At 44.2% G+C, this 22,128-nt stretch overlaps 9 protein-coding genes across 9 annotated transcripts; 8 read left to right on the forward strand and 1 right to left on the reverse strand.

Moving 5' to 3' along the window:
* Nucleotides 1-286: 286 nt before the first annotated feature.
* Nucleotides 287-2,197, reverse strand: VTP01DRAFT_10722 (uncharacterized protein; the record flags this gene model as incomplete). The annotated part of the gene is made up of 7 exons (XM_069379116.1): nucleotides 287-317; nucleotides 371-387; nucleotides 461-666; nucleotides 733-1,219; nucleotides 1,280-1,468; nucleotides 1,522-2,106; nucleotides 2,168-2,197. 7 exons carry the CDS (start codon nucleotides 2,195-2,197, stop codon nucleotides 287-289), a joined length of 1,545 nt encoding a protein of 514 aa, XP_069239122.1.
* A 325-nt stretch (nucleotides 2,198-2,522) lies between these two features.
* Nucleotides 2,523-4,681, forward strand: VTP01DRAFT_10723 (mitochondrial 54S ribosomal bL32m domain-containing protein; the record flags this gene model as incomplete). The annotated part of the gene is made up of 7 exons (XM_069379117.1): nucleotides 2,523-2,843; nucleotides 2,939-3,079; nucleotides 3,147-3,338; nucleotides 3,560-3,658; nucleotides 3,956-4,028; nucleotides 4,082-4,132; nucleotides 4,188-4,681. The coding sequence occupies 7 exons, from the start codon at nucleotides 2,523-2,525 to the stop codon at nucleotides 4,679-4,681; spliced, it is 1,371 nt and encodes a 456-aa protein (XP_069239123.1).
* A 256-nt stretch (nucleotides 4,682-4,937) lies between these two features.
* VTP01DRAFT_10724 (uncharacterized protein) lies at nucleotides 4,938-7,539 on the forward strand (the record flags this gene model as incomplete). Its single annotated transcript, XM_069379118.1, has 6 exons — nucleotides 4,938-5,055; nucleotides 5,109-5,190; nucleotides 5,253-5,272; nucleotides 5,331-6,028; nucleotides 6,080-6,228; nucleotides 6,297-7,539. The coding sequence occupies 6 exons, from the start codon at nucleotides 4,938-4,940 to the stop codon at nucleotides 7,537-7,539; spliced, it is 2,310 nt and encodes a 769-aa protein (XP_069239124.1).
* A 261-nt stretch (nucleotides 7,540-7,800) lies between these two features.
* VTP01DRAFT_10725 (uncharacterized protein) lies at nucleotides 7,801-9,110 on the forward strand (the record flags this gene model as incomplete). Its single annotated transcript, XM_069379119.1, has 6 exons — nucleotides 7,801-8,047; nucleotides 8,106-8,207; nucleotides 8,260-8,479; nucleotides 8,542-8,777; nucleotides 8,836-8,911; nucleotides 8,972-9,110. The coding sequence occupies 6 exons, from the start codon at nucleotides 7,801-7,803 to the stop codon at nucleotides 9,108-9,110; spliced, it is 1,020 nt and encodes a 339-aa protein (XP_069239125.1).
* A 152-nt stretch (nucleotides 9,111-9,262) lies between these two features.
* Nucleotides 9,263-10,857, forward strand: VTP01DRAFT_10726 (uncharacterized protein; the record flags this gene model as incomplete). Its single annotated transcript, XM_069379120.1, has 6 exons — nucleotides 9,263-9,690; nucleotides 9,765-9,848; nucleotides 9,908-10,165; nucleotides 10,226-10,408; nucleotides 10,466-10,701; nucleotides 10,757-10,857. The coding sequence occupies 6 exons, from the start codon at nucleotides 9,263-9,265 to the stop codon at nucleotides 10,855-10,857; spliced, it is 1,290 nt and encodes a 429-aa protein (XP_069239126.1).
* A 394-nt stretch (nucleotides 10,858-11,251) lies between these two features.
* VTP01DRAFT_10727 (uncharacterized protein) lies at nucleotides 11,252-12,348 on the forward strand (the record flags this gene model as incomplete). Its single annotated transcript, XM_069379121.1, has 2 exons — nucleotides 11,252-11,889; nucleotides 11,958-12,348. The coding sequence occupies 2 exons, from the start codon at nucleotides 11,252-11,254 to the stop codon at nucleotides 12,346-12,348; spliced, it is 1,029 nt and encodes a 342-aa protein (XP_069239127.1).
* A 145-nt stretch (nucleotides 12,349-12,493) lies between these two features.
* Nucleotides 12,494-14,670, forward strand: VTP01DRAFT_10728 (uncharacterized protein; the record flags this gene model as incomplete). The annotated part of the gene is made up of 5 exons (XM_069379122.1): nucleotides 12,494-12,533; nucleotides 12,594-13,125; nucleotides 13,206-13,448; nucleotides 13,512-13,574; nucleotides 13,638-14,670. The coding sequence occupies 5 exons, from the start codon at nucleotides 12,494-12,496 to the stop codon at nucleotides 14,668-14,670; spliced, it is 1,911 nt and encodes a 636-aa protein (XP_069239128.1).
* Nucleotides 14,671-14,855: 185 nt separating this feature from the next.
* Nucleotides 14,856-16,600, forward strand: VTP01DRAFT_10729 (uncharacterized protein; the record flags this gene model as incomplete). The annotated part of the gene is made up of 5 exons (XM_069379123.1): nucleotides 14,856-15,435; nucleotides 15,490-15,664; nucleotides 15,733-16,068; nucleotides 16,124-16,373; nucleotides 16,436-16,600. 5 exons carry the CDS (start codon nucleotides 14,856-14,858, stop codon nucleotides 16,598-16,600), a joined length of 1,506 nt encoding a protein of 501 aa, XP_069239129.1.
* A 155-nt stretch (nucleotides 16,601-16,755) lies between these two features.
* VTP01DRAFT_10730 (uncharacterized protein) lies at nucleotides 16,756-22,093 on the forward strand (the record flags this gene model as incomplete). Its single annotated transcript, XM_069379125.1, has 26 exons — nucleotides 16,756-16,839; nucleotides 16,892-16,979; nucleotides 17,035-17,104; nucleotides 17,157-17,229; nucleotides 17,294-17,571; nucleotides 17,630-17,699; nucleotides 17,767-17,855; nucleotides 17,905-17,965; nucleotides 18,028-18,141; nucleotides 18,200-18,278; nucleotides 18,333-18,491; nucleotides 18,553-18,626; nucleotides 18,684-18,827; nucleotides 18,881-19,023; nucleotides 19,079-19,209; nucleotides 19,264-19,385; nucleotides 19,443-19,787; nucleotides 19,847-19,973; nucleotides 20,030-20,199; nucleotides 20,255-20,389; nucleotides 20,448-20,621; nucleotides 20,672-21,128; nucleotides 21,201-21,388; nucleotides 21,443-21,625; nucleotides 21,680-21,883; nucleotides 21,950-22,093. The coding sequence occupies 26 exons, from the start codon at nucleotides 16,756-16,758 to the stop codon at nucleotides 22,091-22,093; spliced, it is 3,906 nt and encodes a 1,301-aa protein (XP_069239130.1).
* Between the last annotated feature and the right edge of the window lie 35 nt (nucleotides 22,094-22,128).

A 22,128-nucleotide genomic window follows, 5' to 3' on the forward strand; every position in this document is an offset into this window, starting at 1 on the left:
AGTTTATTGATTACCGCTATATGTAACTTAATTGCTCGAGAAGGTTAACTAAAATATGCGCATACGAAAGCTCCTGAAACGCGATTATGCAATAAATATATAAGAAGAGGATGACGGAGACACTGTGGTAACAAAAATATGCGCGGGGCACTTATTGTTTGTTCAATTGAATAAAGAGTCGACACTAATTGGAAGAAAAATCATCCTGAATCCTCGTCCGCCATATGCACGCCGTGGATTTCTGATGGTTAACATGAGCTGCACAGTAAAAAGATGTTTACAGTTTTTATTTGTGATTTCTTTTGCCAAATTCCTCGCTATCAAGTATATCAGTATCTGCAATTGTGGAAAAATGGATATCATTACTTACTTGTATTCGCGCCAAATCTATGAGCGAACAGAGAAAAGAAAAGATTGTCAGTATCTAATTATATCATTGGATTTGTGTCTGATCACTTACTACTGGAGCAGATGTGCAAGGGATCAAGCCCACTTCTGTGACGACTAGAGTAATGTATCGGGAAGGTGTAACATCGTAAAGTAGGTTTAGTAATCTAAGATTAGGCTGCTCACGCCAGGTAGAGATCGGTGACGATTCAGGGTTGGGCTGGTTTTGATGACATGAGTTGTATGCAGGTCTGCTATTCACCAAGTCGTCAGGATTGCCTGTTACAGATAATATTAGCAGAGGGAATCTTGACAAATAACATAGCCTTGCATATTTCAACTAACCCATTTCATTGAGTACCAAAGAATCCACCTGAGTTCGGTTAACAAACTTGTAAGTCTCGCAGCAGATCATTACCGGGATTTGGCTGTCTCGCGCAGCCATAGCAACCATAGCTGTGCCCACTCGAGAGTATACAGCACCGTTATTCAGCAGCGCGTGCGCACCCATAATAATTTTGGTTACCGAGCGCAATGCTACGTAGATGCTGGATAATAAATAGTAGGAACAATCGATGCCGGCAGCAACCAATCGCCGCAAAAGATGTTTGCCTTCAAATAGTGGGCGACTGTCGACAACGATTACTTTGAAATCAATTCCTTTCTTCTTCGTCTCCAGCAGCAAGTTTTCCACGACTGAAGATTTGCCATATGTCAAAATTACTTCACCGTCCTGGATCTTTTGTAAACCATTCTGTATAATCAACTGATCTGCCATCGTAATTCGTTCTCTTATAAAATGCTCAATTCGTTCAATAAGACGACTTCGTGCCTAGAATAAAAGAAAAGCATTAAATTGATTTAATTGTATCTTGAGTGCGCAGCAACTAACCTCGTCATCTGACAATGGTGGATCTTCTTCAACGATATCGGAAATCTCCTTTTTGAGCCATCGAATGCATTCACGCATACTCAGTGACATGGGTCGTGCAGCCAAGAGGTACGCAATGTGCGGATCAAGATGTTTTTGGATGTTTCGAGCGAATGTTGCATCAGCTGGAGGACGATGTTCCTCAATAACCTGTTATCTACGTTAGAAAAAGGTGTTTACACAGCCGATCGAGAGTCTAGTACCTTTGAAAAGGTCTGCAGCATAGCAACGCATCGTGCATTTGAACCGACAATTTTATGTTCAGAGAAATATAATCCAAGCTTCAGAACTGCCGGATGGAGATCCTTGTTTCCACCTGCCGTGTCTGGACGTTTTGGTGCATCAAGATGCATCAACCACGGAACCTGATTCATATCTACTTTGCTCTGTCCTTTGTTCTTTTTCTTTTGCTTATCATCTCCCGCACCAGATCCCTGCTGCTGTTGATGCTGTTGCTGTGGTTGCAATGATTTCTTTGCTGCCTCCATATCTGCGGCTTTCTTTGCAGACTTTGGCAGACCTTGGGCGATACGGTTCTGCTTTTCCAGGCGCTGCTGCTCTTGCAGCGCGCGACGTTCGGCTTTAGTCATTTCTTTCATAGACTTTCGAGCAGGTTTTTGCTGCGGCTGTGGCGAATCGGATCCTTGTTTTGGCTTTGGCGAATCGGTGGTGCGACCCAAAGGTGACGCGGTTCGCTGCTTTTCGTCGGGCGCGAGCCACTGATTTTCGTACGAAGAACTCATTGGCGTTGCAGGCTTGGAGGAGACAGCGCCGGGAATCTGAAGTGGCTAGTGAATAAAAGCAAATAAGGCTAAAGTCAAGACTCGCACGGGGTGTCTTGAGTGTTACCGAAGAAACTTTGCTTGGTTCCATAGTCATCAGACACTCAAATTCCGGTCCTCATCAACCCGCCTCATTTTTTTATTCCCAATTTTGCCTTTCAACCTGATCATTTTCAAAGTAAATAAAAAAATGAATATACACAAGTATTAAAACCAGCTTTTCTTTACCGGTTTCTTTTCAATCAATAAGCGTGAAATCAGATACATAAATCATCGGTTTCTTTGATGGATGCACTAGCAACGCAGAGTACGAATATTACTGTGGAGACTGTCCAAGCTTTCCGCCTCCTTGCATCAAATTCCGGCAAGCCACCTGAGTTTACCAGGCAGGTCTTGCTCTCTGGTTAAACACTTTGAACACAATGTCGGCCGCCCTGCTCAACACATCAATAACACAGTCTGCATCTACGGCTCGCTTCGGTCTGCTCTCGCTTGTAAACAGTCTCAATGACAGCATTTTCAGAGCTACAACTATCCAGCTTCCGGAATGGCTTGGAGCTTTCTTGTGGGCAGTACCAAAGAAGAAGACCTCGCACTCGAAGAAGCGTATGCGAGCATCCAACAAGGGATTGAAGGATTTGGAAAACATTACGAAATGTCCAGCTTGCGGAAATTTGAAGTTGATGCATCACTTGTGCCATCACTGCTATCAAGACATCAAGAAGAAGGCAAAGACTCCTGTTGTTTTCGATGCATAGATTACTTGTCATTTCCCTCAAGCCTTTCAGACAACTGTACATACCGATAACATCTAACTTGCCGATAAACAAAAAAGTAGCAACGTTCAAATGTTGATTATTTATTTTTGGATTTCAGCGGATGGTACGATAATGATTGTTACTTGCAGGAATCGCTCGTATTTGATGATGATGAGCAGTTTGGATACATCTGTGTTGCAATCACATATAACTTCAACAAAGTATTGGGAAGAAACGTAAACTTAACTGGAGTAGGAGTGTTTTTGGAAAGCAAAGAGTCAATATCAGGTACTGCAGTCATCTGCCAAGGATTTTGCACTTGCCCATGATGGTCAAGGTACCATATTCTTTGTGAGCCCTGGTGACGCCTCATTTCCATCTTCGACTGGAAACATCAAGATCTCACCAGCGCTGGAAGGAAAATTAGTTCAGGGCACTGTACCCTTGAAACTGATTTTCTGTTTCATATCGAACGCCCAGGTTGGCATCTATGTGAAAGTGTTTACGTCCGTGTAACGCACCGTAAACTGATAAGATGCGCGTAATAGGGGTGGTAACGCTAGGCAATCGGTTGAATGCATAGTGTAAACTAGCAAAGCACGGTCTTCGTCTTCCATGAAATTGAAGGCAAAGCCCCAATTGCCTGAAAGGGTTCGCGAGCAATGCATCTATCGGGAGATTCTTAAGATTATTCTGGATAGAACAGAAGCAGAGATGCTATATTGAATATCTGGTCCTGGCGTTTCAGGAATTGTGCAATCGCGGTGAGACCCGGTTCTATTTCGTTCATCATGCCGTGCGTGAGTCCTACATCGTGTCAGCTGACGAGCAGCTGCGCAAAAGATCATTTTTCAGGTGGGGATGATCGACCGCAGAAGCGCTGGACAACGCATCACGTAATCGAATAAATATCAGGGCCCTCCTTGCACTTGGCACTCGCTGCTTCCTCTTCTTCTGGGATTCATAAACGATAGTAAAATTGTAAACAAAAATGTCTCTTTCCATACGGCGCTCCCAATCAAAAGGTGTAGGTATCGAGTCGAATATATTCACATCATTCTTTCATTCTTGATTAACATGAACAGTCAATCCTATAGATAGCTCAAGCTCTATCATTGACACCTCCAAGCTTTGAAGATGATCGCATTTTGAGTCAAGACTCCAAGAAAGGTCTATTAAGAACGAATGCATCCGTTGCCAAAAATAACATTTCATTTCTGCAGATACTCGGCAGATTCCGCATTATGGAGCAATCAAGCCAGTGATGCCAGCAGGCGAGCAAGCAACTTGGCAAGAAAAACTGTATCTTATGCTAATGCAAAGAACTAGTCGCGCCATCCTCGTCCTCCAAGCGACAAGACCGGCCCTCGCCGTCTTGGCTTCTTGAGATGCCGCCTACACCTCCTCACACGACTGTCAGTCCAAACGACGATGACGGAGGTCTATACCTTCTCTGGACGCACCAATTGCTAAGGGAGAACGGTTTCGATCCAAAGAAAGCGAGCTCTAGCGACTCTGATGAGGAGGATGATGAAGATAGCGACGATCGGCACAGCACAGTTAGTTCCGATAGCAGTTTGACAGACGACGAAAGCAATGATGGTGATGGATCGACAACTCTCAGACCACGATCAATGTTTTCAACGGAACACGACGATTCGAGATTGCAGATGTTTTCTCCCTTCTCCAATACCATTTCACCTTCTACACCAGCTTCCCTTATGTTAACTGCTTCTGCAGTTTCGAGTCTACCGGAAAATGAGGAGCAGCCAACACAAACATCTTGGTTTGCTACCCTGACTTCTTGTTTCTCAGCTTGCTAAAATGTAATCGTATTAAATGCCACACCCAACGAGCATTTATCTATACATTATACCTACACCAAATATTATGTATCTGGATACACAAATAATATGAATAGATCCATGATTATATACATGCAATGTCAGCATCAACATGTCTTAAGTAAATAATGGATTTGCTATTCAATGCAAATTAGCTGCCACAGAATTTGAGGGTTTCGCTTTCGGTGTCAATCTGCGCTTTGCTCTTTGGGCGGGTTCTCCTCACACTGACATCATGAGCGACCGAGCGCGTATCAAGGAGCAACGAGAGAGCTTGCCCACATTTGAGTACAGGAAGGAGCTCATTGACGCTATACGTGAATACAATGTGCTGGTTATTATTGGTGAAACCGGTAGGTTACGAGTTTGCGAGATTTCAAATGCGGAAAAGGCTAACGCGACGAAGGATCTGGTAAAACAACACAGATCCCTCAATACCTCCTTGAGGACATGCCAGAAATCAAAAAGATTGGCGTGACACAACCAAGGTACGTTGGCGATCTGCTGCAACAAAGTATGTTTGCTGAATGAAATTATATCTTGATATTAGACGCATTGCAGCTATTACAGGTAAAGAGTGAAGCAAAGAAATCAGAACTTTTGATTGAAGCTCACCCGATGACTGCAGTGGCGAAACGTGTGAGTGAGGAGCAAGATGTGCGACTTGGTACCAAAGTCGGTTACACCATCCGTTTCGACGACAAAACTAGTTCCTCGACACAGCTGAAATACATGACCGACGGTATTCTGTTGCGAGAAGCTACCGAGGATCCACAGCTAAGTCAGTATTCCGTGGTTATCATCGACGAAGCACACGAACGTACGTTGGAAACGGACGTATTATTCGGCTTACTCAAAAAAACGCAGCGACTTCGTCCTGACCTCAAGATCCTGATCATGTCGGCTACTCTTGATGTTGAAAAGTTTTCAGATTTCTTTGACGAATGTCCAATATTCGAGATACCCGGTAGAATATATCCAGTGGATATTGTATATTACAAAGATGCGCAGCGTCTTTCTTCGCTCAAGTCTACCTTTGTGGATCACGCCGTGGAAGCCGCGTTGCACATCCACACCCATGAACCTCCCGGAGACTTGCTCGTTTTTCTGACCGGTCAGAATGATATCGAACGAGCATGCCGAGCATTTGAAGAGAAGGTTCGAGATCTAGATTATAAGCGAAAGGTACGGCATTACGAAAACGGGGTAAGAGATATTGCTGTCTACCCATTATACGCAAGTTTGGAGACGTATGATCAAAAAGCAGTTTTCGAATTACCGAAGGAAGGTATCCGGAAAGTTGTGTTTGCCACCAACGTTGCTCAGGTATGTTCTTTTATGCAACTATCTGCTGCGTTTACTTAATTTTTGAGGTAGACATCTGTCACGATTCCTGGTATCCGCTACGTCGTTGATTCTGGCCTTGTAAAAGAAAAGACATATGATCCAAATACCGGTATGGATGCATTGTTGGTGACAGAGATCAGCCAGGCAGCCGCAACGCAGCGCGCTGGTCGCGCTGGCAGGTAGATTTTCGTGACGGCAGTGACCGGCAAGTATTTGGAGAGTTCTGACAAAGATATATGATTTTCAGAACTGCGCCTGGCAAGGCGTATAGACTTTACACAGAAGAGAGCTTCGAAAAGATGATCCTCGATACAGTCCCAGAGATCCAGCGCAGCAGTTTGCTAGCGACTGTGCTTGCTTTGAAAAAGATGAACATCATCGACGTTATCAATTTTGAATTTATTGATCCGCCAGACGAAAAGCTCGTCCGAAATGCTCTAAAGCAACTCTATTTATTGGGCGCCATAGACGAGGTCGGCAAACTGACACCATTGGGTGACAAGATGAGTTACTTTCCATTATCACCATCGCTCGCGCGAGTGCTCGTGGCCGCCGCTGAAGAGTATGGCTGCAGCGAAGAAGTTTTGACAATAGCAAGCGTTCTCGCTGGCGAGAACGATCTATTCCGTGCTCCTTCTATACGCGGCAAAGGAGGCGAGAAGGCCGTCATTGAGGCTGAGGAGTGTAAGCTCCGGTTTGCGCACCACACGGGCGATCATATGACAATTCTCAATGTCTGGGAAGAATGGTATCGGCATGACAAGAGCCGCAGCTGGTGCAAGGAAAATTATATCAACAACAAAGTACTGGAGACAGCGAGGAATGTGCGACGACAACTGCTAGATGTTATGGAGAAACTGAAACTACCTATTCGAAAAGCTCCGCGATACGAAGTAAAGAAACCTAACAGCAAGAGCAAACGATCACGAGAAGAGATAGATCCGGTGCCAATTCTGAAATCTTTTTTGACGGGATATTTCACCAACATTGCAAACAAAGCGGCCAATCGAAGCGTATTTTCACATTATTCCCCGGATCAGCATCTGACAGAAGGCATGACGGCCGAAATTGGCGATTTCGGTGGATCGTCTGGTGCTCTCGTCGCATTGCACCTTCATCCACTGTGCGCGTTTTCTGATATGCTGGATCGTCACAAGATTCGGTACCGGGACCTGGATTGGGTCATGTACATGCACGTGACGTACACGAACAAGGCGATCATGAAGGGTGTCAGCAAGATTATCTGGGATTGGATCAAGGCTGGAGAAGGGCACGATAGAATAAAAAGGCTGCCAAAGGTTCGACTCAACGGCGAGGATGCACCGAATGTCATGGAAATGGATCTGGAGGCGGAAGAAGCCGAAAAGAAGAAGGAGCATGAGAAACAGCAGGCTGCACTTGAAGAGGCTGCTGCTGCCAGCAGGAAACGACGTGCGGAAGAGATTGAAGAGATCCGGCAACGAGCTCTTGCTCGACGTAGGGCTCAATAGAAAAGTCACTGATGTACCCTACGATCTTCTGCAAGTTTTTTCTTTTTTTTTCAGAAATGGAGTTAACGATAATAATAATTGGTGATAATATCATGGATATTTTTCTGCGGTTCAACATGAATGTAAAGCAAAGCCTATCACCATTCTTTATTTAATGTGATCTTTGAGACTGAATGTGCCACAAGATCGCAGCATTGAAAGAAGCTTGTCGGACGACACTTAGCAACAAGTCCGCTTGACACTTTTTTCTTCCTTTTGGAAATGCCTATAGCAATCGGATTCGAAGGATCGGCAAATAAGCTTGGTGTTGGAGTAATACGACACGAGGGAGGGAAGGTCGATATATTGTCGAATGTACGAGACACATACATTACACCACCAGGCGAGGGTTTTCTTCCTCGCGACACCGCACAGCACCACCGCGATTGCGTCCTCCAAGTCATGGACAAGGCAATGAAGGAGGCTAACGTTACTCCTGATGATATCGACGTTATCTGCTTCACCAAAGGTACAATACACCTTTGTTTGGTCGTTTATTGTACTTTGCTAATCTCGGATTTTTCCAGGTCCGGGCATGGGTGCTCCTTTAACGTCTGTGGCGGTCGTGGCCAGAACCGTATCGTTGTTGTGGAACAAGCCTCTGGTAGGCGTGAACCACTGTGTAGGACGTAAGAATTGTTACCTTGTTCCTTTGGGAGTGATACTTATGCAATTATTCAGATATCGAAATGGGCAGAGAAATTACGCGCGCGACAAACCCAGTTGTGCTATATGTCAGTGGCGGCAATACCCAAGTCATTGCCTATTCCCAGCATCGATACAGAATTTTTGGAGAGACTCTGGATATTGCAATTGGAAACTGCCTAGATCGATTTGCAAGGATACTGAACTTGTCCAATGATCCTAGTCCAGGCTACAACATTGAACAATACGCCAAAAGGTAAAAAATGAACCGATTGCTCTACTGCTATCGAACCAATTTATAAAGTTGTACGTTGATAGAGGCAAAAAGTTTATACCGCTCCCATACTCTGTAAAAGGCATGGATGTATCATTTTCTGGCATTTTGTCGCACATTGAGATGATTGCAAAGGAGCGCCTGCCAAAAGGCGAAGTAACTCCCGAAGATTTATGTTTTTCTTTGCAAGAAACCTTGTTTGCAATGCTGGTAGAAATTACTGAGAGAGCAATGGCTCACATTGAGTCTACAGAGGTGTTAATCGTCGGCGGTGTCGGATGTAAGTCATATTTAATATCTGTGGCCGAGCTACTATATCCAAACTGATGGTCATATAGGTAATCTTCGGTTACAAGAGATGATGGGTATCATGGCAGAGCAGCGAGGAGGAAAGGTGTGCGCAATGGATGAACGGTAATATTATCTAGTTATTTGATTGAATCCACAAACTAGTAGACTTATCGAATCTTCTAGGTTCTGCATCGATAATGGAATTATGATTGCACATGCCGGCATGTTGTCATATCTGACGGGCTTCACTACACCTTTAGAAAAGAGCACATGCACACAACGCTTCCGTACAGATGAAGTCTATGTAGCATGGAGAGATTAATAGCTCAATTAATTAATTGTCATATATGTCTGCATTTGCATATCGCATGGATTTTTTTAATGTGCGTCTGCGGGTTGCTGTCGGGAGTCAGAACCGGATCAAAAAAGTGCAAAGCAGCAAGCAATCCTTGCTTGTCAGACCAACTTGCCTAAATGTCGAAAAACGTGTCTCGTCGCCAATACCTTGGATTGCCCGACGACGAAAGTTCAAGGACTCCTTTGCTGCAACCCAGCAAGACTAGCAGGTCCACGCCGCTAACGGCGGCTACGGGGACATCTAATGCGTTGGCACCGCGCGGAGGACTGCAGTCAAGCAGCGTCGCATACCATACATTCCAGTCTCCACAGCTTGGCAACTTACGGACGAAGCCGAAACAGCCGAATCGAACCACAAAAATCTCGCAAAAACTGAAACTATTCCCTGAGGATGGAGATCGAGCCTTCGCTGCCGAAGATCTAGATGCCGATGTATACACGCAACTGTCGCAAATACCCCACGGTACTGCCAGGGTGGAGGCTGAACGGCTGAATAAAATGAACAAGGATGAATTATCCCGCGTAACAGCATACTGCACAGCCTCGTAAGATAGAGAGATAGGGAGAAATATGGATAACGAGTGCAAAGTGCATAACGCTTTCTTTTTTACAACCGCAGTGCTTACCGCATGGAGGATTTGATAAAGTATCTGCAATCTAAAAAGAAGTCAAACGGCGCTGCACCGAAACGGTTTGACGAATGGTAAGCATGCAGAGATGTTTTTATCGCATGAAACCCGTTCATCGTTCATGTCTTTTTAGTATTTACACGCCTTACTCGCTGAAATTCCCACTATCGCCACCACAAAAGCACCAGGATCGAGAACATAAATTACAAACAACATCTTTGCCGGAAATATTCCTTTTCGACTACGGTGTTGTTGTCTTTTGGGGAATGACGCTTACCGAGGAACAGCGGATATTGAAGGAATTAGCCGTCTACGAAGAAGCAAAGTTGGAACCGGATGATGTTGAGATTGAAGAATTCCATTATTACTACAATGAAAACTGTCAACCACGGTAAGAAGGACCTCAATGCAAATGTACCAACGAACAAAATTATCAACAATGGGTTATAAGGATATACAATGACATTATCACGCTCCGCCATCCTTCCAACTACCTTGTGAAACTCACCATTGCTCACGCCATTGCTCAGAGCGTAAAAATGACACTGTTTGAACGACTTATTGACGATACCATTAACGAAACGAAATACATTCCACAAGTCATGGCTGAGAGCGGCAATATTCGAATGTCCCGGTAAGAGGGCGAGTATCATTAGCGCGAAAGCTTCCGTTTCTGATTTATTATGGTTAGTACTGCCATCACAAAAAAGATTGGCCAGCTGTTTATCATGAGAATCAACGTCAATCTTGTATCTAATATTTTAGATACACCAGAGATCTTCTGGTCAGAACCTGCTTTAGAGCCATTATACAGTGCTATCCGTGGATACCTAGAAATTTCACAGCGTGTTGAGCTGCTTAATCAAAGAGTAGAAGTGATTAGCGACCTTTTGGAGATGCTAAAGGACCATTTGAATAGTTCACATGGTAAGTCTATTTTGTTTGTATATCCATCGTAGTGACGTTCTAAGTGTTGTCAAAGGTGAACACTTGGAATGGATTGTCATCTGGCTTATTGCTATGGAAATCGTCGTCGCTGTGATTACAACATGTCTAGATGCATTCAGTCTTTCCCGAGAGTAACATACAATAGTACCCGTTCATTGATTTTGTTGTACATGGCCCTATGCACATTATTATTGTTAAAAGCTTCTGCAGAACTATTTCTTAACGACGACTCCTTAAAAATGCCAAAATCTATCGAGTTCTTTGTGGATGCGGTCGTGGCGCATGCAGTGCAGCTTTGTTTTGTTTCGATCGGGAATATTGGGTATTACTTCCACTTGTAAGGGAACGTCTCACTGTATGCGTAGAAAAAGAAGAAAAAAGAAACGATGCATTCGAATGTCACCCATCCACACGATAACAAAAGGTCGTCTTACCCCTGACTCGCAGGTCCATGCGCATATCGCATATGCGAATGCACTCAGCAGCATATGCGTACCTCCTATCTCTCCTTCTACTTTCTTCGTATACTATGGGCAGCTTTTACTTTGCAGGGCAACAGCATGACAATGATAAGCAAGTGTCAGGGATCCCGCCGGATTCTAGCAATGTAAACACTATGTCTGCAGAAAAGTTCGGCAATAACCTTCAGTTTCATCGACGAAAATACTTTTGGCGTCTTGTTGCAGCAGCCATAGCGTTGGTCATCGTCGCCGTACTAGTGACAGCCATTGTTGTGGTTGTCAAGAAGCAGTCGAATACGGCTTCATCTCATACTTTATCCGCATATGCCAACTTGACTCGTATACGAACGCTTGATGAAAACGCCTTCAACAATAGTCAAAGAGTATTTGCGGTCGGCGATATCCACGGATGCCTTCAAGAATTCAATACACTCCTGTCCAATATCAATTACAATGCTTCAACAGACAAAATGATCTTGCTAGGTGATATGGTAGCCAAAGGACCTGACAGTCAAGGTGTCATACGTCGAGCAAAAGAACTTGGAGCGTTGTGCGTACGCGGTAACCACGATGACAAGGTGGTACGATTCAAGACATATTATCTGGAAAAGGGCGAGCCGGAGGTCACAGATGGCGTTACCGTACTTCCCGAAGGGCCCGTACCAGATCCGCTCCAGTGGAATGATTTCCATGGGTCTATTGCCAAGTAAGTAATCAGGCAACAATTGTTTTCAGGCAGGAATGGGATTGATCACCAAAACAAAATTTCCTCAGGAACCTGACTCGAGAAGACTATGATTATCTTGTTAATTGCCCTCTCATACTATCAATACCTTCTATCCATAGCTTGTTCGTGCATGCTGGTTTGGACCCAGCAAAGACTCTCGATAATCAAAATCCGTATTCAGTTATGAATATGCGCACAATGGATGCAAATGGCATGCCTCTCAAGGCAAAAAGCGGAGAGCCATGGACTGACGTGTGGAATCGCAGAAATCACGAAGAGCATGTTTATTACGGACACGAGGCATCCAAAGGCCTGCAATTAAAACAATACACATCTGGATTAGATACTGGATGTGTCTATGGAAGAAAACTGACGGCGATGGAAATTCACACTGGAGCCTTGACTCAGGTCCAGTGTCAAGTGCACGCTGCTCGTTAAGCAGCAATTTCGTGATTTACATTTGTTTCAAAAGCAACCACTACATAGAAGGATTCAACAGGCATTGTCCAGCAAAAAAAAAATTACCGAAAGCCTATAAAGACATTTATCTACTGAGATCTATGCGTGCTCTTTTCTCCTTTCCATGCTTAAATCCATCCTATTCTGGCTGTTGCTGGTGACCAGTAAATAACACGTTAATCAGTGATATCCTTCAGAGTGATTTCTAACATCACTTGCTATAGCTTTTGTGTGGGGAGACACCAAAGGTGTCCACTCTGTCACATATTCAGTCATTGCTAATCCACCAAGTGCTGCTAACAATGTCGTCGGCGTTGCTATGGGCAAAGATGTCTATGCCCTGCAAGCTAGTGAGACAGTACCAATGCTATACACAGGTGTTGGCCCATCCTCTATCCCTTACAGATATGTCATTCTCGATAGCAACAACAACATTGTTCACTTTGAACCTTTTGAACGGCCAGCTATTGAGCAATCAAATCAAACATTCTATGAAACATACGGTCGACCATGGAACAAGTTGACTTTACCCACTATACCCCAGCTCTACGATTTTAATACTACCATGGGTCACATCGAGCCTCTACCAAAAGCCAACAATGTTTCTGTTGCCGATCCTGCAGAGAGCCGCTTGTTCGAAGAAGGTGCAATTGCGACCATCCATTTGGAGGCGGACGACGCTCGAGTTAGAGCAATGCATTTGAATAAGATGGAAAAGAAAGCCGCACGGGTGACGGGAAGACTCACGTATATCAGGTACGTTTCTCAGGCAAGAGAGAGGGGGGAGAGCGAGGAATTATATATCTAGATGCTTACCGCCCTTCTTACTGCAAAAGTTACAATGACATTCAGCAATTTGACGACGTCGAACTGAAGGTTGGAGGCCACTCCAGCCGTAAATGGGCCAAGGTACCTTACAAACTCAAGATCCCTGAGGCTTCTGCGCCAGACGGTTTGTACAGACGCTGGGAGATGAAACTTCGACCCGAGTCAACGGACCCAACCATGATGCGAGAAAAGATTTACAACGATATGCTCCAATCTTCCGGAGTGCTTGCTGCCCGAGGCACTTATGTAAGGTGCGTGTGCTCCTGTGACTCGAACGTTTACATTTTAGGCGGTTGCATTTAACGTTCGTATAGATTATATATCAATCAGACTCCTGTTGGACTCTTCCTCTTGGTCGACGACAGCGGATCTGAAAGGTAACATTTGGATACAGACTGAAGAAGCGATAGCGTTGACATATATATCCATGCGCTGTAAAGCTTCATACGCGAAACCATCCATGGAGGAGATTCGAACGTACAATTAGGGCCTATTATTCAAGGCGACGCTGGCAAGGGCACCTATGCCGCCAACTTTGCATATCTCGGTGAAGACGACAGCTCATATGACGAGGACGTGTACGATGTCAAGTTGGAAGCAGTCGGTGCACAACCCTCGGCTATGGAATCCTTTATTGATTTTGCCAGATTTATCAAGCAGTTTGATCCTAGCTCGGAAACTGATCAAAATGAGCTCCTGTCAACTTGGCAAAGCAAAATGGATATCGTCCGTTACATCCGGCAGCTGGCAGTTGAGTGGATCGGCGGTAACTGGGACGGTGTCCAGTACTCTGGAAACAACTTTGCCCTTTATCGTCATCCGGCCACGAATCAGCTCATAATGATACCTATGGATTTTGACTATACGTTCGGTAACGGCCTGGAAGAAGACCAACGACAACTCATGACAGGCGAGTGGACAGAGTTCACAGCCAACCGAAAGATTCATTCATACCTGTGGGAGAAGCTGAAGGAGATCCCGTATTTCGTTAAGCTTTATCAGGATAACCTTCGTATCATGAACGAAGGATGGAGCCCAGAAATTCTGAATAAGCGTGTCGATGGCATTGCATACATGATTGAACGAGATGTCGTTTGGGATAGATCTCTCGAACGCATGTCAGGTGGAACGATACGGCCCTGGTCCGGTGATGACTTTTTGGGTTCCCTCGAGCATGGCACTGGCGAGCCCGATGAAGCAATTGGATTGAAGGAATGGATGCAAAGCAAATATGATGCAATCAAGGAAATGAAAGATAAACTGCCTGGTGTGGACGACATGGGCGTTGGACAGGACCTTATGCCGGATGTTCCTATCGGTGAAGGTCAGTCATCGGATGCCGAGCTGGACCAAGAACAGGAAGAACCGCAAGAGCAGGAAGAGGAAGAGCCATATCCACAAGATCAGGGAGACGGTCAGGAACGGGAACCCGAAATAGAGCAGGAATCCAACGATGCTGCACAGGCCCAGTGAAACGCTTTTTCATGCAGCAACATCCTGAACTCCGTCATCAGTCTTATGTAGCTCGTGACACACCGAAAATATACATCGTTCTTCCTTTTTGATTTTTTAAAACTTCTTGTGCCCAGTCCCAGTATTCTCTAGTCGCTTGAAAGCGTATAGCTTTACTAGTTGCATAAAAGACGGCCTGTTCCGCAATGCAAGAATCGGGCCGCAGTACTGCGATTGACGGCGGCGTTTTTGCCAAACGATCTTCCGGCAGTGATCGCTTGCCGCAGCCTCAAAACAGCAATCATATCAGTTCGGCTCCACTCAAGGAGAAACTTTTAACGAATTCATCGTACCTCGCAGCAGAGATTCCACACAAGTTCGGTCATTGGGTATCAAACTTTTGGCAGCACACTGAATCCTGCAACAACCAGTCAGACGGCACGCTCTGGCTACTTGGGAAAAGCTATGATATGCCAGACATGTCCAAAATGCAGCAAGATATGCTTGCAGCGCAATCAGAGAATGTGTTTGACAAAGAAGAGCAGCCGAAAGACGAACAGGATGAGGTGAAGAAGAAGGAAGCTCCAGTTTCATCGTTTTCAATGTCAATGCTGTGGCCTCCAGATTTCTACGAGGACTTTACATCTCGACTTTGGATGACATACAGGCATAATTATCCACCTATCCGACCATCTTCGTACACAACAGATATTGGTTGGGGTTGCATGCTTCGAAGTGGGCAGAGCCTGCTCGCCAATGCTCTTCTTATTCATTTCCTAGGTCGAGGTAATAAACTCGTATCGGACTGTTACAACTCCAACCACTTAATCTGAATTTCAGATTGGAGACGAAAGGGTGCTGCCTCTAAAGAATATCGGCAAATCATCCAATGGTTCCTGGATGAACTTTCACCTCGTGCACCGTTCTCAATCCACAGAATTGCATTGCTGGGCAAGCAGCTCGGAAAGAACATAGGAGAATGGTTTGGTCCCAGCACCATCAGCCAAGTTATTCTGTAAGCATATAGATATTTGATCATCCATACATGTAGACCGATTGGATTAATTTTCTGTCGGTCAACAGTGCGCTCGTGTCTGATTTTCCTGCCGCAAACCTGGCTGTGTATATTGCTACGGATGGTGTAGTATATCGCCAGGACGTTCATGACGCAGCGACTGGGCGTCGACCTCGCGGGGAGTTTGGGTACTGGCACAAGTCAACAAGGCGCACTGAAGATAAGGAGTTGGAAGAGATATACAAAAAATCTACGCCGCGACGATCAATGGAGCCGGAATTGGGCGAGTTTCGACCTATCCTCGTCCTGGTTGCCATACGTCTCGGAATCGATAACTTACATCCTACATATTATCCTGCTTTGAAAGACTGTTTCAAGCTGCCATGGTTTGTAGGCATTGCAGGGTAGGCACATTGTCATCGTCGTGTTCGCCAAACATCAATAACATATTTAATCTAGTGGACGTCCCAATTCTTCGTTGTATTTTATTGGAATGCAAGGGGATGAATTATTATACCTGGATCCGCATTTTTCAAGACCTGCATTGGAAACTAAACATATTGATGAATACAATGAACAAGATCTGGAAACATATCACTGTGCTATCCCACGGAAAATACATATATCACAGCTCGATCCCTCGATGCTCCTGGGATATTACTGCAGAACACAAGCGGATTTTGATGCATTTTGTGAACGAGTATCAGAGGTGACAGAATACTTAACATTGTGTATTTTAAAATTCTCATGCTCTAACAGCATTCCTCATAGATTGCGTCTGCGCATACGGCAATTTTTACCATTGAAAACAAAGCTCCTGAATACGACGAGGATGTTCGCAGTGAAAATGATTTTGGCATAGTTAGTGAGGACGAAGTAGACGACGATGATGATGATGGTGACGATGACGATAATCTAAGCGACCGAGAGTTCTAATAAGAAATAAAAAATCTTAGTATTCTTGTTCTTGATAGCTTTACGACGAGTTTCATGGTTGCAGATGCGATATTCCAACGCAGTCGCGAGATCCGCGCTGGATTAAAGACGCGTCTCAAATTTCAGGAACCACGCGTCGGTTTCCTGCAACTGACATGGAGGCCACGATCTTGAAACTGAGCAAGCAGTCCGATCGCCAACCTCTATTAAACTATGTAGCAGAACGCTCTGAAGAAGAGGTATATATTGAATATGAGTTTCACAGAGGCGATGAATATTGACAGATCGCAGATCTTGAAAACTGTCAGATCTTGTCTTGACAGAAATGGTACGAGTGAAGACATAGATCCGTTGCTTCTTCTTCGAGGACTGCTTCTAGGTAGGATTTTGTAGCACACGTAGCGAAAAACTCAAAGGCTCAACAGTTTGCAAAGGTCTTCCTCTGTCAAGGGACGAAACATGCATAACGAAACGCGCAGTAATTATCAAGGAGACTGCCAAATGGTACATCCGTCCCTGCATTTCGCACGTTGAAACTACTAAGTCTTCGGATTAGGCTCTGCGAGGTTCAAGGAGATGCTTCTAACAGTAAATTATCATCGAGCATCGTCACCTACTTGCTACCAGAGGTATACGAGCACCAAATAATTCGATCTTTGCGAATTACTGAAAAGGAATGATTGATTCTTCTAGTTAGAAACTTTATCAAAAGAGAACTTATCCGACATTGCAAACAAAATTCTTGACTGCGTGGAAAATGGGAAGCAGTTACAGTCAAGAGTATTCGAGATATTGTCAAAGATTTGGAATCTGCTCGTCGCAACCCAGAGAACCGAGTATACGAATGCCATCTTTCAGAAAATAAAGAGTACGCAGTGGAGCGCACAAACTGCATTGGGAATTGCGGCTGGTATCAACGATATGGATCTTGCTGGGTCACAGTTGGAGCAGATGACACAAAAAATGATCAGGTATATCCCTTCAAACCTAATTTGAGAATCGGCTATCCTAAAACAAAGAGAATTCTAGTCAACTTGAAATATTGGATATTGATGAATTGCCACCCTACATATACCAACTTCTTCTTCTTTCGCGAAAGGTTTGGGTGCCCTTCAGTTGGTAGAGCACTTTAAAGTTCACTATGCAACTCACACACGACTTTGCAGGGTCAGAAACGGGCAATTTTGCAAGGAATATGCGAACACTTTAACAGAGCAGAAAGCAAACGAAGCAAGGACGATTATCTAAACACAAGGTACGGATTTGACATTGCTTCCATTGGATCGCTTCTAAAACTTCTGTAGTTATGTGCGAATGGAAGGAACAGTGATGCTTCACATTACGTTTGCAATAAAACAAGATCAGGTATTTGTCAAATCAGTGGTTAGGACAAATACTCAGGCTAATAACTCTTTTCCTATACATAGGAGCTTGGACAGGAGCTATTGAAAATGATGCGACAAGGAAAAATTCATGCTTTGCAGATGTTTCCGATAGCCACCCTCTTATCCGCAGCAAGGATACATCGGTTAGAGGATGTGGTATGCCTTACGCTATCAAGTTTTCGTCTGCAATATCTCTAATTCTCTCATCACACAGATACTCGACTCGTTAAAGGGTACCATTAGTGCTATCTATCGCGACAATGAAAAATTGAAGCAGTTCACCTGGATGCCTGGTAATAACATTGAAGAATATCAGTCTTACAATTATTCTTACAATATCTCTTAAGACTACGCCAAGGTGGATGCGGCATACATAGAGGAAACTTTCCTAAGCATAGCCGAGAAATCAGCTGCTGGATGGGATCAATTGACACAACCACTCGCGCAACTGGGCATTTTACTTATTGAGTCGACGGTTAATCAGAGTGGCTGGGGAAAATCTAAAGGTAAATGCCAACGACTAGAGTGAACCTATGTCTGCCACTGACGTATCTGCAACTTCAAAAGCTACCCAACAGAAACCTCTCGTTATAGATGGTGTCACAGCTCTAGGTATCAGAATTCTTCTGCGTCTGTTCCAGGTGAGATAATATTCGTGCTGTAATACCTGGATCAATTTATTAACATTGTATTTGAAGCAACATAGCAGCTTACGTTCAGAGATCTTGGATCAGATCACATCGCGTATCATATCCCGCTCTGAAAGTGCTCCTCAATTCATCAATTTGCTCGAAAACGTAGTCTCTGACCAACCGCGCGCTATTGAACCTTATCTCTCCAATGTAAAGTCTACGATATGGTAATTGAGATATGAGCGATTGTTAATATAGAACAGATCAGGGACACGCTCAATTACCTTTCCTACTTACCTTACACGACAGCGGACTCCTTGCTGCAAGCTATACAACCTCTGGGCAACATTGACGATAGTTTCCGGGATGGTCTCATGCTAGTACTTCGAAAATGCATGTTCGCAAAGTAAGTAAAGTTGCTTTTGAAGGAGAGATTTCAGCGTTCGATAAACTGCTTTCAGGGATGTCGACGGTCGCAAAGTTGCCGTAAACGGTTTTCTGGATCTGTTGTGGAATCAGGTCTGGAGTGAGGACCAACCTCAAGGTAGCTCCTCCACCCTCCGAAAAGCAGGCGTCGCATTTGAGATACTTGGTAACAAATAAGCCAGTACTTCCTTTTTACCAAGCATCTAATAACTCCATATAGGTCTTTTGCGAAGATGCTTGGGGCAACAGGGCGAAATAAGAGCTGTAGCCTACGAAGGTCTACACGATATATCACACAATGATCTCCTTATATCCGATATATTTGAAATTCTATACAACCAGGTAATATAATTTATGAAACAATCGATCGGATAGGGTATGCTAAAAGTTGTTGCTTAGTTTGGTGCTGTGTATGAAACAGACGTCAGTATACCCGTAGCACTTCGTCTTGAAGCCTCTGTCGAGAATGTGAATACTGCAAGATGTCCTATTCTCTTGGAGCCAGTGCACGTTTTGTTATCAAATCTGTTCAAGATAATTCGGCGGCTCGAAAAAACTGAACAGAATGCAGTGATAGCAAAGTCCTTGGCCAGTTGTCAAGAAGCTGCTTCGTCGCTGATTTTTCGGCTTGCAAAGGCGGATTTGGAGGATTATGAACTTGATAAAACTGCAAACTATGACAGAGCAACATTCACCGGCGTGAAAAACAATTTGTATGCCTCTATTCTTTTGGGCTGCTACGAAGTATGTAATGTCTATGTGATATGTACAATGCGCAAGGTTCTAACATCAATGAATACTAGGTCGCGATGGAACATGAATATTCTTGCCGTGCAGAAACTTACGAGTCGTTTGAAAAGATTGACAGGATTTTCAAGAAACGATGTGCTTTGCAAGACGTGCTTAAGGAATTCTCAACAGACGAGAGAGGTACGTTGCTCTCTCCTCTTCATGTCAGCATATAGAAAATCCTGACAAAAATATAGGACGCAAGCTAGTTGTTGACTATCCAACTATGCTTTCCCTGGACTTTACAGCTTCCATTACTGAAAAGATGTTTGCAGATGGTGACAGACAGACACCTGTGCGAGCTGTCCGAGCAGACCTCAATTTCGTCCAATATATTGTAACTGTTACCCAGCAATGTCTTGAGAACGTAAGTAAGCTTGATACATGGATTAAGAGCTATTTATAACCTAACGGTTTTGCAGGCTATATCTCGCAAGAGACGCTCATCTGGAGATGAAGCAATATTCAAACAATGCTTAAAGCTTTGTAACGTATACAAGCATATTTTGCTGACGGAAGGTTCGGACAGCAGCTTTGTCGGTCACTCACCCAAAAAGGTAAACATCCAAAAGATGCTCCGGCGGCTTCTCTTGATTGCTGATGAATGGATTTTAGGGAACCTCCTTGCTAGGCGCTATTGTCGATGGCTTGAGAAATATCTTGGACACTGTGGCTAGAGTTTGGCCCGAGAAAATGGATGAGCTTTTATTGAATGTGTTTCCTAGAAACAATGGCATCCAAAACGTTAGCCATAACGCCGCAATTCTGAGTGCGTTTGAATTCTTCAAGGTAATAGCCGCTTATGGATGCTACATTGATGCATGCTAACATCCAAGTAGAAAATACTATTGAAATATATCAATGATCCTCCACCGCTCTACAAGGAAGCTGCTATCGTTATCCAAGTGCTTGCGTCGCTTGTCTCAAACCTGTCTCGCAATAGCGAGGATTATGCCGAGTCGGTCGAAGAGATAAAACAGTGGTTAGAGAACTTTGTCAAAGAGCGGCCACTGGAAGAAGTCGGCCTAGTCAAGGAGTTGATCACTTTGTTCATCAAACTTTGCACAGAAGTCGACGATTTCTTAACGGTGACGTACATTGCACAAGATTTACATGCGCTGCATGGAGATATCGAAGTGCCAGCTGATAGCCAGGAGGTTCCAGATGAAGAGCTCTCTGTGCAGTATCAAATGATGAACGAAAAGACGTGTGGTCCTGTCAGTCTATTGCTGCTCTCCTCATTAGAGCACTGGCTCGATGATTTGAATTGGGCTATTGGTAGACTCAAGCAATACGGTATGCTACGGGATAACGCGAGGGAAATTTGTTATTTACAAACTGATCTATTCTTCTTCTTTTTTTCTTCAGCGTCGAGTGTCACGGATGATGAAGACAGTTCTGTTGCAGACTTTGAACAGCTTATTTGCAAACGGATCCAGTCATGCTTGAATGTTCTCAGCGAGTTTACGAAAGCAGTGTTACTTGGGCCCCACGCTGAAGCACTGATAAGAGTGCTGTCAAAGACATACAAGCTGCTGCTATCTCTAGTGAAATACGTAAGTTCTGGTATATGGTTTCAAAAGGCGTAAATAACTGAATAACGTTTACAGACCATGATACGGCCGCAACAAATGTCTTCAGACTTTGTGTTGGTTATCCAGATCGCGGGCACAAATATCACGGATAAAATGTACAAGTTCCTGACTATATACGGACAGCAGCATATGGACTACTTGGAAGCAGGATTGAAGAAAGGAAAAGGGAAGAAAGGAGGAGGAAGCTCGAAGGAAAAGGTGAGCATTGACGAAATGCTTGCAATTTATGCCGATTGCTTATTATCACGTCAGGCGAAAATCCTTCGCGAGTCCAAGACGATACCCAATCTCATCTTTTTAGTCGAGCAATTCGAACGCCATCTTATCCAATTAACTCGCAAAAGCAAAGTGGATCTAATGCAATATATGAAACGAAGCACGGCACGCGATTTTAAAATCAAGCTGGACTTGATTCAGGATGCGGAGCAAACGGACAATGTATCAGAGAATGAAAAGGTACCGCTGACGCATGAAAACCAGTCTCGATGGTAACACTACTAACGATACACATTTTGGAACCAGTCAATGTCTCGAACTTCGTCAAGTGGGGCTAGCCAGCAAAGTAAACGAAGAGCGCCGAATGAGAAAGAAGATAGGATGGATTTAGACGATAGTGACAGCAGAAATGAAAACCCCAACCGGAACAAGCGTCAGCGCAACACCTAAAAAAAGAAAGCATAATGTTTTTGTGCCGGACTTTG

Source organism: Rhizomucor pusillus (genome assembly GCF_041956525.1).
Source record: "Rhizomucor pusillus strain CBS 183.67 unplaced genomic scaffold VTP01scaffold_9, whole genome shotgun sequence".
Taxonomy (NCBI): Eukaryota; Fungi; Mucoromycota; class Mucoromycetes; order Mucorales; family Lichtheimiaceae; genus Rhizomucor; species Rhizomucor pusillus.